Source organism: Siniperca chuatsi, linkage group LG14, assembly GCF_020085105.1.
Source record: "Siniperca chuatsi isolate FFG_IHB_CAS linkage group LG14, ASM2008510v1, whole genome shotgun sequence".
Lineage (NCBI taxonomy): Eukaryota > Metazoa > Chordata > Actinopteri > Centrarchiformes > Sinipercidae > Siniperca > Siniperca chuatsi.
Genome location: NC_058055.1, coordinates 26,946,186 through 26,960,741, shown reverse-complemented (window position 1 = coordinate 26,960,741; position 14,556 = coordinate 26,946,186). Strand labels below are relative to the sequence as shown.

The 14,556-nt window shown below is 39.6% G+C and overlaps 1 protein-coding gene across 3 annotated transcripts in view; it reads right to left on the bottom strand.

Annotated features, from left to right (window-relative positions):
- Window positions 1-14,556, bottom strand: part of sgcd (sarcoglycan, delta (dystrophin-associated glycoprotein)) — a 295,835-nt gene that overhangs the window by 111,796 nt on the left and 169,483 nt on the right. For all 3 annotated transcript variants that reach the window (XM_044222301.1, XM_044222300.1, XM_044222299.1), the window contains one exon: window positions 3,191-3,376. In XM_044222301.1, the coding sequence (XP_044078236.1) occupies window positions 3,191-3,376 (186 nt within the window). The remainder of the gene's footprint in view (window positions 1-3,190; window positions 3,377-14,556) is intronic.

Below are 14,556 nucleotides of genomic sequence, written 5' to 3'. Positions count from 1 at the left end.
AAAAATTACATTTTTTAGTTAGTTGTTAATTTTAAGAGACCTGTCTTATTTTCTCTTTTGCATATTTACTATTGCTCTTTAATAAAGCAAAAGTATTTCTTAATCTGTAGAATACTCGATTAGTAAAATAATCGATAGCTGCAGCCCTAGTTGCACTAGAGCACCAGCATCTCAGACCAAAACAAATGGGCGCTACGAACCACCAGACTCCATTGAGAAAAAGTGTAATTTTACCTTGCAGATCATCAGAAACACACCACATTCAACCTGGACAGAAACAAAATAAAACTCACCAAAACCGTCTTTCTTAGTCTTTCCACTGTTCCAACAATCACAGACTCTGGTTTGGTCGAAATAAACCCTTAATTCACTGAGTTAGATGAGAAAAGAAGCAGCCGTTATATCGCTCTCCTCACAGATGAACAGGTTCACATGGAGGAACTAATATGCACTCAGATGCACGTGCGGCCGGCCGGCTGTATAAACACAGCACAGAGAGGCAGAGGGAGTCATTCTCTGCTCAGGACGCCATTACTCCTCTTCATCTTTACATAGTAAATAGTTGTTTGCTGCTAAATTTATGTTCAGAATCTCATATACAGAACTTTGAAATGTTTTTAGCTTCTTGTGCTGCAAATGTGTGATATTGACTTTTGTTAGTTAACAAGACTAAGAGTCTATGCTAGCAGCTCTGTGAGGCTGTACGTAGTGTGCTACGAGAGGACTTGACTTTGATTTCTTCCCTTTCCAACGTATCTACCACATTTCAAATGTTTTTCTTAGTCTATAATCTTCAGGCAGACACATTAAAAAGATTATAACATTCCGAGTACAGTGTTCAGTCAGAACATAGGGCTCAGCATCTGAGAAACTGCTCGCTGATTTATGTAGATCTCATATTAAAGCCCCGCTGTGAAGCAGACCTCATGCATTATTTACAGCAATGGCCGTGTGTGTGTTTGTATGTATGTGCTATATAAATGTGTGTGTCATACTCTTTTGCATCTGTATCTGACTCATCACAGGCACAGTGGATTACTAAGCAGGGAGAGAGACAGAGTGTGCAGCAGATGTGGTAGGACAGACAGGGACAGTAAGAAATAGTAAAACTGAAACTAGGCAGAAGAAAAAAAAAGAGAGAAAAAGACATACTCAGTTAGAGCTCATCTTACAGGGTTTTGGAAAGACAACAGCACCGCAGACATGAATTAATTTGATCATTAACATCTTTATTATTGTTCACATACTTTAACCCAATAATCCGTGCTACTTTTAGAGAAGTAAATGCCGATTTTGCTCTTTCATTGCTCATTAATTGACTGACTGACTGACTGGGGGCCAGATGGATAAAAGATGCGTATGGACAAAAAAAATGCTTATGCCACTTCTAACACAGAAAGTGATATTTTTTTAAAAACACATACTTCAGACCAGAGCACACGTGGTTTTCTAGAGAGAACTGAGGGTGACGTTACTTGTTTAGGTTGTTATTTAGTTTCAATCATTGTGTATGATGATTTGCAGTTTGCACATATAACTATCAAGGGTGCATTTATAAAGTTAATTTTGATAACTTTTGTTTTTTATTATTTACATTGGAAGCAACATTTTATTTCCCAGTTCATGTTGTTTTTAGTTTGTCCTTTATTATGAAGCACTTTGCAAAGTTAGTTTCAATATTAACAAATTACATCCTTGACTACCTTTTTGATGTTTGCCAATGACAAAACAAATGTATAAGCATATTTCTTTCTTTGTGAATACAGAAGGATTTAGTCATGAACCTACACAAAGTTGCATGCATCTGGCCCCCTGGTGTCATTATGTCTTCAGAGTCAAACAGGAAATGAAGTTGTTTATACTTTCAGTTGAGATAATTTCAGAAAGAGTTGGTCAGGCAAAGAAAAAGAGTGCCAACAACAGAAACTAAAAGGTCATCAACATAAAATGACAAGAACACAATTGCTGACCAAATGTGATCTGTGGGAAGTGTGGTGTAAAAACAAAGGGAGAGGAGAGGGGGAGGGTGACAGTTTGAGAGCCAGTGTTTTATCAGTTCTGGTTCACTTTGATTAAATGCTCTCTTGTTTTTTACAAGAGAGAGATGGACAGCAAAGTAGGAGCAAAGGAAGAAGGAATAGTAAACATTGAAGATTGTAAATGAATTAAAGGTTGATCAATAAAGCTGCAGTGTGTGATACTATGGGCATATACCATACATAATTTGTCACGTTGATACCAAACCCCCAAATCCACAGGTTACATGATATACTTGGGCCCAGAAAGTTTTTTTTCTCACATTAGTTATAAAGTAAATGCTTAAAAATATCCTGAGCATTACATATTTTCACTCTTTGAATCATCACAAATTAGGTCCAGGGTCCAGATGGCCCTTTGCCTGCTGTCCCCTGTGAAGTGAGTTGTAGGCCTGCAAACCCTCGACATCCCACCTGTTGCTGCGTCATTGCTCCACCTGCTCAGCATACTTTGCCCTTTTCCTCTCGTTGGCCACCTCAAGGTGATCCTCCGAAGGGACGGTGAGTTCTAGGAGCATGACTTGCTTGGAGGCTACCGAGAGTAGCACCATGTCTAGCCTCAGTGTTCTTACAACATCATCTGGGAACTTTAAGCTGCCTCCCCGAGTCAACCTTCAGTCAGTTCCCAGTCAAGTTGCAGTTTACATCCATGTCTGTATGCCAGAATAGTGTTTTTTCAGGACATTATGATCACAGTGAAGTTGACGTTTGACCTTTGGGTAAGAAATGTCATCATTTCATCGTTGTATCCCATTAAACATCTGTGTGAGATTTTGTCGTAATTACTGCATCAATTCTTGAATTATGGCCAAAAACGTGTTGGATGGACGGACAATCCGAAAATATGATGCCTCCAGCCACGGCTATCACTGGTGCAGAGGCATGAAAACATGACATCAGTGTGAACCAAATGTATTTCTGTATGATGTGTAAATGTAATCTGCTGGTAAGAGCATTGAGGATAGAGATTTGGCCTTGTTGTCAAAGGGTCACTGATAAACATTTAATGAATTACCTAGGAAAATTAGTTGGGCTTCATGTACCACTTCATGCAGTTACAATCGTTTTATCTTGCTTTCAATGACAACTCCAATCCATCAGCGCTAACACACACGTAACACCAATGGCAAATAAAAGAGCAAAAGGTGACTTACTATGGTGAAATTCATGACCTTGAGGATCCAGATAGTTAGCGCCAAGTTGATCAGGATCAGGATCATCAGCAGCAGGACGAAGAAGTAAAGGCAGCGTTTCCTCCAGCCGTATATTCCCACTTTGTATACTTGTGGTTTCTCTGAACTCTGGACATTGTTCCTATGAGTGCACTGTTCTTGGGTCATCTGAGAGGAGACAGAGGAAAAAAGAAAGAAATGATTATGGCTGAAGGCAACATCTTGACCTCTGTGTCACTTACTGATACAAAGACTCAGTCAGACTCTTGCCTTCACTCAATCTGTATCTTTCAGACACATTTGCAGCCTGGTTTGCACTGACTGCATTATTTATTTATACAGCTCTCATTGGGCAATTGTGCAGTTGTGAACTGCTGTGTATTTGTTTGGGAATCAACACAGAGTCTATTGTTTTATCTGATAGGTCACATGCTACAGGGCAAGTTAAAGCTGCATTATTTGCATCTTTTTTGCCACTTGTTGGCAGCAGAACAATAACATAACATTGACATATTGTCATCTTATAAAGCTGTTATGGCGAACATGTTAGCAAAGTTGCAGTAGTTGTTCCAGTAGACACAGAGCAACACTGTCATTCCTTTAGAGTCGTGGTGAATGTAAGTCCAATATTCATTCCTAATTTAGCTCCTATTTGGACTTCACCATCTCCTGAGAAAACTATCTGGATCTTTAGCTGCTAAATGTTCCTCTATGCTCATTAGCTACTGAAGTTTCTAACTTTTTCTGTCTGCTGTTTGGTGCTGGACTCCGCTTGGGAGTAGCATTTACAGTCTCCCTTTTTCTAGTCTGGCTGTATTGAGCCATTAATGCAACCCATTGGGCCTCCATGGTGGAGCCACCCATGATTGCTTGGAGATTTGTGATACAGCTGCAGAGACTGTAGAAAATTACATTAAGATAAGAAATGGGGCACATCTGAACATTAGTACAAATAATTCAATTCAATTTTATTTCATAAGAGAAGTTATCTCATTGCACTTTTCCTATGGAGCAGGTCTAGACCGCACTCTTTATAATATTATTTACAGAGGCCCAACAAATGCATGCCATAAACATTCCTCCCCACATACTCCACTCCAACGCTGACCAGCCACTCAGTTCGGGCACGATGAAAGACAGTTTAGTTAGCAATCGCATTGATTGATTGCCTCATAAGTGGTCTATAACTCCATTATACCCCCTCTGCCCCATTGATGTGCTGATAGTGCCGATTAATGATGATTTTAATTTTCTGCTTGTGAAGACGAGGAGGCATTGTTCACTTCAAGCGTCATAATAATGGCCTAATAACTCTGTGGAAAAATACAATTTACAGTCGGCCGTGCTTTGAAGTGAGTGTCTCAGACCACCAAAGCCAATCGTTTTTGACAACCACACATATTTCCCGCTAACTGAAACAAATGGCAGACGACAGGGCCCCGGTGAGAAAGTGCTGAAAGCTACAGAGGAGACTCCAAAGCACCAGTCAGCAAAAACAGGGAAATCTCATTGTGTACGGTCAGATTTTCATTTTTGTTTGATGGGAGATGCAGAAAGATGAAGAGGCAAATCTCTGCGATGTCTAGGCTGATAGAAAAGAAGAAAATCAGTGCTGTGATAGTTAACAAAGCTAAAAAAGGCATCTAAATTGAGATTGTTCTCACCAACCTCAACTTGGCAGTGCTTTTTCCTGGGATAACTTTAAACCACACAAAAAAACACCCTAAGCTCATTAGGGTCCCTAGAGGCTGCAATATTCATTACGCCCTGCAGTGTGAAAGTCTTAGGACGAACCAATAGAGACTTTGGCAGAGCCTCATCCATTTTAGTGCTAAAAATGTAAAGGCTTTGTGGCAATTTTTCTGTTTCTATTTTTATGGCTCTGACGAGGCTCTGATTTCGCCTTCAAAGCTCTGAATGGCTCAGATGTTTTTCAACCAGGGAAACAGCCATCAATGAGAACACCAGACTTATTTCAATCTTTGAAAGAAATGAAGATTTGGAAGAGGCCATTGGGTCATTAAAAAGCTTGACAATGCCAGTTAAAGGTCCAGTGTGTAACTTTTAGGAGGAGCTATTGGCAGAAATGGAATATAATATTGATAAGTATGTTTTCATTAGTGTATATAATAATATACAATTAGGGTATAATGTATACCTGAAAATAAGAATTGTCGTGTTTTCATTACCTTAGAATAAGCCGGTTTTATCCTCCCTTCCACGGAGGTCGCCATGTTACACCGCCATGTTTCTACAGTAGCCCAGAATGGACAAACCAAACCCTAGCTCTAGATTGGACCGTTCACATTTTTTGTAAGTTTCGCGGCCACCATAGTTTCTTATTTTCATTCAAGTGGTTGCAAACTGCAGTTTCACCGCTAGATGCCCCTAAATCCTACACACTGGAGCTTCAACTTATAAGCTAAATTGTGTGCAAAATTTACATTTTGTCTTGATGGTTGTGCTTAAGGAAAGCTGATAGAATATCCATAATGGAAAAGATCTGGGGAGCATGAACAAATAGAAGTTTATATTTCAACAGTAAAAGAAATCATGGTGAATTATCCTCTGTGGACCATGGATATCTACACCCAATTTAATGGCAATCGATATGGAGATCATCTCAAACTGTTGTTTCATAATCTCTCGTCCTCCAGATGTATCTAGGATTGATCTCACAGTTTGACTGCAGTACCTGATCGCCGAGGCTTTGTGTTTAGTTCAGACTTATTCAAATACAGACATGAATACAATGACAAACAGCTGTCAAAGTAACGCAGCCTGTTTGAACAGCTCTTTGGCAAAATCCTCATAGAGAGCTGCAGCCTGTGAGTGGGGATTAATAACGCGCCTGATCCTGCAACACTGTCTTTTCTGTTTCCATCTGCAAGCACCTGCCACAGCTCAGAACCTCCAAATATGGCTGTGAGTCATGGCAGACACATTGTGTTCACCCTGGAACAAACCACTGTGCTGTCCAGTCACCCTTTTGAACAGGATCCAGTTCAGCTAACAGGGCTACTCTGACATTTGTTTACACTAAGAAGTATGATTATGAAAAACCACACACAAGATACCAAGACTGACAGTTTTCCATTTCCTCTCTCTAGATTTGTTTTTTGATTTTTCTTGTGTGGTGTGCCAGACTCAGATAACTGACCCAAAAACTGGTATGAAACTAAAACTTCAAAATGAAACAGGTCATGTCAGGAAAATTTGGTAAGCCGATGGTAGCGAGACAAAGAAAATGACATGTAACATTAAAGTTTTTCGAGAACAGCACTGAATAAAATGTGAAACGAAATGTGAGGTTATATATATATATATATATATATATATATATATATATATATATATATATATATATATATATATATATATATATATGCAACCTCCAACCTCCTACCAACTAGAATAACTTAATTACTGTAAATTTGCAACAGCTCAGCTTACACATTTTGCGGCAACAATGCTGGTATTCTAATAGAAGGACAGAAGTCAGTATGCCAGTCAAATGAACTGCAATCGGTTGAGCAGTTTTTACTCAGAAATAAGGTTACTGTGTCATAAAAATGTTATTCATTTACACAGATTTAAAGTGCTTTTGTGTAGCCCTCAAAAAATCTGTTTTACATCTGGATTGAAAACTGTCCTTGAAGACAGGACAAAGCTAAAAAATAAAGAAATGAAACATAGAATACTGCAGAAGCTGCCAAGCGTCTCCAGGTGTTGTGGAGACAACAGCATCGGCAGCTTGGCAGGAGAGCAACACTCACAGTGACACCAACATCAGTGTCAGCTGCTCACAAGTGTGATGGAGTGTGTGTGTGCTCACGCATTCATGTGTAAATGTGTTACTTCTCAGGTAAGCCTTTACATGATCTACACACTGTGTACTAGAAGTTTCTATTTTGCAGTTTGGTAATACTTTTCTAAACATCCCCTTGTGAGCAGAGTATAGTGGTTTGAGCCATAAAGTTTTTGTGTGCCCCCGCACATCTGGAGCGTTGGTTGTTTCCTCAGAACACCATACATCACCAAGACGCAGTTAAATCCATGAACGCTGAGGGCAGTGGAGGTTAGGTCAGCAGCAGACACTTCGTTATGTTTGCGTTAGTCAAAATCAGAAGTTCTCAAGGAAGACATGATTTGACCTGGATCTGCCCCCCTACTGGATATACTTTCTAATCTCCAGGTACACGGGCAAGAATGTGAGCAACGCCGCTTGCATCACAGCTGCTTGCCCATGCGTACACATTGGTAAAAAGAATGTATATCACAAGCCTAGTAATGTTTTTGTGTAGATGCTTAATCCAGAAGGGATGCATACTCTTCTCCCCACAAGAAGCTGGATCAACCAATCAGCTTGTTTTATACACGGTGCAACAAGACACGATGTGGCTCTTCTGCAAACCTCTTCTACCTACGGTTACTCATAACAAATTTCTCTGTGTAGATTCACAGAGAAATTTCCAGGCATGTGTACCTTCGCAGTATTATGATTCCAGCCTTAGAATGATGGATAATGAAAGAGCAGGACCTTGTGGTGCAATGGTAGCTTTTCCCACTCTATATAGGCAGGTTACAGGTTCAAATCACTTTAGTGTCAATGTTTTCCATACTAATGTGAAACATCAATATACAATATCTGGTAGACTTGCACACCAATGTAATAAACAAGTCCTCTAAATTAAATAAAAAATAAAAATCACTGTTGACTGTCTGTAAGAAACATGAAGGAAACAGCAGTCTCTCGGGTCAAAGTCCAACATTTGTGTTGACCCCGACAACGTCATACTATTTCCTCCTTTGCTTTAATGGACAAGCGTCGTCGTTCCTTCGGCAGCTAGGGGTCTTTGTCACTTTGAACTGAACTGACGCTGTTGTTGCTGTTGTTTTTGTTGGGAGGACAGTCTCTATATGAAGCATATTACAGGAACTATCACTGTATACATTATAGTTTTAGTTCAGTTTCAGTTAATTATTTTAGTTTCTAATTTATATTTTATTATTGTATTTTATTTCTGTATGTATTTTGCTGCTGTTATTCTTATAATTATCATTATGAGAAAGCCTACAAAGATCCATTCAGTAACTCTAATCAAAAATCCAAATGCAATAACAAATCAATAATTGTTTTCAAAATTTTATGAATGTCCTCATTGCTCAGATGGTTTCTTATTTCCACACACATACTGTATTATATTGTGGATCTACTTCCCTCACAAAGTGTATCATAACATAAATAAATGTACTGCATTAATGAAATATAATTCCTCTCTTTCTGTCTACAGACTCTCTCCCTCCATGCACAAAGAGTACTGATAGCTTTCAAATAAGCTCTTAGGCTACAGGCTGACAGAGAAAAGAAAATGGTGCTTGGTTACAAACTAAATAATGGCCAATCTCATAAGAGTGGAGGTGTGTGTGTTAAAAAAGCAGAGTTGAAGAGCCAGGGAGCAAGAAAATAAGTGGCAAATTGGAGGCAAATCAAATCATCAGCCTTTGAGTCTTTTCCCCTCCACTGCTGTGTCCAACGGTGCCTCTTGTTCAGCCAACTATTCATTCAGAGTGCCTGAAGAAAACCCAACGGTCCAAAAACAAAGTCTGTCTCTGATTAGAGAGAGAAATGAGGTTTTACAAAATGTTATTGGTTATTCCTGCTGCCAAATAGCCAGGCAGCTCCCCATTAGGACTTTTATAGACAACATGTGGATCGGTACCAGGACCCGGCGGCTGCTGCCAATGGATACGCCATTACTTGGGCTCGCACACCTCCAAATGTATGAATATATAAAATGGCCGACAGCCAGAGTCAATTTATTGGCCGTTGCAATGTGTGGGTAAAGTGGGTAAGTGGAGAAACGTGATCGGCTGACTGAAAAGTTCCGAAACATTTCACTGACTGTTGGTTTACAGTGATTCATAATCTCTTACATGCTAACAGCTAATGAGTGTTAGCTCTTCTCTAAATGGCTTTAGGCTATATTTGGATGTGATGTGCTAATTGGCACGTTTCTCTCCTCCGAGTTGGTTTCCTTTACTGTATTGTGCACCTGCTTTGGCCATTAACCAGGACTGAAGAGATCCAGTAGCCTCAGTCTTCAGTTGCTGCCCACGACTCCCCCACTGCCATGAACTGCCTGTTCCTTCATCTAGAGAGCCCCAAGAGCAATTCTTTTGTTGTTGTATGGTTGAAGCACCAGAACCTTACTACAAGTTTTATTTATTTTCCTTTTATAACCCTCAGCAACAACAGCGACAACAACAGAGAGTAGCACTGAAGCAGCGCAGGCCAGTGGAGGCAAAGAGCTGAAGAAATCTGATGAAACTGATGAAAATAGCCTCCTCACCAAACCAGCTACATGTTGTTTATCTGATCTGATCAACCCGTTCAGAAGAGGTATGGAGAACACATCACATTTCTCATAAAATATGCATAGAAATATATTTGCAAGCATTTGCATTTACAAAATATGCTAAATATATTCAACTGATGTTTTTATGCTACTACTAGTACTACTACCACTATTACTACTACTACAACTGCTACTACTACAACAACAACAACAACAACTCATAATAATAATGATGATAATAATAATATTAATAATAATGTTTATAAGAATAAATTATACACAGTAAAATTATTATAAGCCTTAAAGGCTTATTTAAAGGCAGAGGAGACTGTCCTCACCAGAAACATAACAACATTGTTCACTTGTTCAGTTACGTATAATGACTTCTGATTCCGTTTTTCTGACGAGAGACCGCCTGTGGCTGTGTGAATTCTGACTCTTATCTGTCAGGAACAAAAGCAGAAGTAGTGTGACAATGTTACAGTGCAACAAAGCCTTTTCAGGATGAGGCTGGATGGGTTTGGGGCGTATACAAAGTGGCACACAGCTGTTCACCTCCAGTTTCCTACCAACAGTCAACGTTGGTTTCTTTCAACCATGACCACAATCGACACGAACCATATGTGTCTTTTTTTGTAATGGTTGTTTGTAATGAATTTGGAAGGCAATGACAAATGATGTTGTCCTGCTGATAGGGACACCACATCAGCAGGTATGTTTAGTTTTGGAAGTCTATGAGAAACTACTTATTTTGTTGTTTAGGTTGGACAACTTATTTTAGGCACTGAGGAGATGTTTTTACGGTAGAAAACACATGTAGGCCGGTTACCGTTCACACAGTTTCCTGTGGTTGATATACAAATCATAGAGTTCACAGGTTTGAACTGCATTTATAGCATGTTTATCCAAAACACTTTACAATTTGTCACCCATTTAGACACACTCATACACAGATGGCAGTGAGCTACAATATAAGGCACTGACCTAACCATAGGAAGCAATTAAGTGTCTTGCTCAAGGACACTTTGACAAATGGACAGAAGGAGCTTGGGATCTAACCCTGTGATCAGTTGCCAACCCGCTCTACCTGCTGACCCACTACCACTCCTGTTAGAGACGGAGATGTGATGTGGCGATGTGGGGGAAGGTCAGAGCTGAAAGACACCAATTTGATCTTAAATGAAGAAATAGATTAAATTTAGCCTTTTTATTTTGTTGTTTTTATTTAGCATCAGTGTTACATGGAAGGATAGGTTATGTCTGCCCTACATTTGCTAGGCCTTACACGATAACTCAGGGTTATTACAGCTTGGATCTTATTGTGCTCACTTCAAATTTTAGCTTCAAATAAAATGGTTTAGATAATCTGGGTAAACTGTTCATCTGACTGCTCCTATTTCTTCGGACTTTATTGTAGACATGTTGCCTTGTTCCTAGATCTTAGCAATTATTTTTTTAGAACATTACCAGTAGGAATAATGACCCAAACTACACACAAAAAAGACCCGCGGTGAAATAAACCTGACTTATCCTTTGATGTTTGTGCACCAGAGTCACTGCACTATCGTACTTTTTACTTACTTTATACTGAGCGCACCAGCAGCTCTGCCTTTTGTCCCACTTTGTTGCCCCTTATTAACACTGAGGCCACATTCTCAGCACAGCCCTTTATTGCCGTGTGCTGCAGCTGCTTACTGGCCCATTACAGATGAGACAAGTGTGGTTAATACTTACAGATACTGAAAAGGTCAAAGAATAACAGTAAACAATTTAATGAGAGGTTCAACCTGTTCAGGATCTGACATAGCTCCTTTTCAGTGATTAAACAGAAAAAAGACAAGAATAAAAAAACAACCAATTTCACTGGTTAATTCTGCCGTACAGACGTGAAGCCAGGCCAGGGCCAAGCTTGACTGGAGGGCATAATGAATACTAAAACAGCTGAGTAACTTTGGGCTCTTTCTTTTTAATCGGGTACAAATGTAGAAAAGGTTTTTTCTTCTCCTCCCTGTTTTGTAAGTGGCTTTAGCATGCTTGTCAACAGCTTTGTTAAGCACATGATTAGGATAATTTGGCAAAGGCTGTGCTTGTAGGCCCTGTGTGACAGATTTGATACTGTAGATTTACAATGAGGAGAGAAGAACCACATCTGTCACGGTGTGTGCTGGTAAATTCGTGTTTTATAGCACTCATTTTTATATTGAAAAAAACAGTGTTACAAGCTGTTTTATAACACACTTTGCAGGTCACGCCAGAAGTCAGCGGTGGAAAGAGCCTGGAGGTTAAAGAAGCAGCCTTGTCACTTTGAAACCCAGTTTTATCAAGGAGGGAATGGGGAGTTAATAATGTGCTCTCTTGGTCTTCAAACTGTAGGTAGATTCCAGTCCTACTGCACAAAGGTTCAAGGTCTGTATATGTCAATATATCTAATAGTGGATCCAAGCTGACTCTCTATCAGCTCTGATCAGATGTTTTAATAATAGTCAAGTCAATTCTGATTTATATAGCCCTATATTACAAATCACAAATTTGCCTCAAGGGGTTTTACAATCTGTATAACATATGACACCCTCTATCCTTAGACCCTCGATTCAGAGAAGGAAACCCCCCCCCAAAAAAAATTCACAGGGAAAATACATGGAAGAAACCTCAGGAAGAGCAACAGAGGAGGGATCCCATTTCCAACATGGATAGACATGCAATAGACATTCAGCCTGGTGCTGGGTACCACAGATAGAAAGTCCTTAAACTGATTGTAAGCTGGAACATTAGCAGGCGGACCTACACTGACCAAACAATCCCTTTTACCACATGCTTCCTTAACTGCCGCTTCATCTCCAGGAGTTAATGTTGGGGAAACAACTCCTGACTTGCACTCTTTGCTTCCAGAAACTGACGGTTTTGGTTTTTCAATATGCCATTATATCTGCAATTTTTCTGCCTGGGGGTCATTAAAGTTCCATATTATGTGGTAAAACATTTGAGAATTATATGCCTTTGTTTATTTTGCAGAACCAAGAGGAACTGTTAAAACGTGTCATAGTTCCAGGATGCAGACAGCAAAGCAGAGACTCAAATGCATCTCTGGTTTATCTGAATTGACATTGTTTCACTTAATTTCCCGTGGCAAAGTCATTTAAAGACAGTGAAATAATTAAAATGTTAATGAAACACAGTTACATGAATGCAGTTTAGAGGGAAAAGAAAACAAGTCCCCTAAAACTTTTCCCTTCACGTGCATTAGAGGTGAACGGATTTTCCTTTCATTTCAGAACAACATCAACGTTACTCTGATTATCCCAGGCAATTGAACACAGTTTATGGAAAGACATTTTCCCCTTATTTTTCAATGTTCCCAGCACCACAAAAGACATCTCCATTGTATTGTCGTGGAGGAAAGAGTCTACGCATCAGATATCTCAAATTTGGGGTAAATAAAAGCCATTAATATTTTGCCACTAGAAGTAAATATGTTTTTATTTGTGATTTTGGTGAATTGGTTTTCATGCGCCCTTAGACCCCCAGCTGTAAAGCCCAAATTATACTTTCTGCAACCATGTAGCAGCGAAGGTCCCAGTGACATAAATTACACCATACGCTGCACACACGCTGTGCATACTTCTGTGTGCCGTTCAAAATAATGATCACTTGGACTGTATGCACATGTGTGAAACGGTCCATGTATGCAGACATGCAGTGTACTATGTACAGAAACACATGCAAGCCCTGCTGCCCGAATCCCTTTTGGAGTATATCAGGGATTTCATTCCATAGGGTAGACCTTAAAAGGTCACACTTGAAGCATCAACAGTGTCTGCTTACGTCAGTGGAAAAAGTGGCCTCAGACATGTTTCATTTAAGCCACACGGAAGACATTATCATCACAGATCTACCTTTTTTTGCTGCCAAGCCTGTGAACCCTGAGGCGATACTTCACAAGTATAATTAACTTCTAATCTTTTCACTGGCGCAGCTCTCTGTTAGCATGACTTTATTATCTACTAAAAGGTCTGATCATAAACTGGATTCAAAGCATATAGAACCAGAGAGGACGTCATCACAGCAGAAACAAAAAACCTGAAGACATCCCTTTCAGCAGGAGAGAGAGACGTATCAGCAGAGGAAAAGGAGTCTGAGAGAAGTGGGAGTGACACTGCCAAGCTCAGAGTCTGGATCGACACCCCACGGTGAATAAGATGTGTTGGACGTCAACCAGGCAGAGCAGAAAACTATCCATAGCTTACTCAGACAGGCAGAAATGGGCAAGAGAAAGAGAGTTTAGGGAGAAGGAGGGTAGGGGAAGGCGGAGGGACGGAGGGAAGAAACAGGAAGTGTTCAGATGATGGCAGAATTTAGACACAGAAGCAGCTTCACATAAAAAACAGGGATAGAATGCCATAATCAAAGTCAAATAAGATGGAAAAATAAAAAATATAACCTAAAGTTGCAGTGGTGCTGTCAAAGGCGCTGATGCTGAACTATAAAACAATTGCTATTCCTATGGCATCTATGACAAGACCTTCATACATTGTGAGACACACGTCCAGTTTTATCCAGGTGGTCTGTGGTTCAGTCTGGCGAAGCATTACAAGCCTACTTCTAAAGGTAACATGTTAAATTGGCTTTTTAATTGGGAGGTTTTTGTTTTTGCAAGTGTTATAGGAAAAGCATGGTGGCTAAGACAGAGTACCCTGTAACCTTGGTAGAAGACATCTCTGTTTTGTAAACTGGATTTGTCTAATAATCTGATATTTGGTTATTGTTCTTGTTTAATGTATTGTAAGTTTATAGACTGCATCACACCATGTAATGAAGGACACAAATCAATTAATCCATCAATCTCTAGCCTTTGTGCCAAAACTGCCTACAATCAACTCCTTTATGTTGTACAACAAATTATTTGTCATGATTCCAGAAATTATGAAAATTATCCCAAAACACAATTACACTGACAATGAATATTAAATATCAGTAAACAGCCTGGGTCTA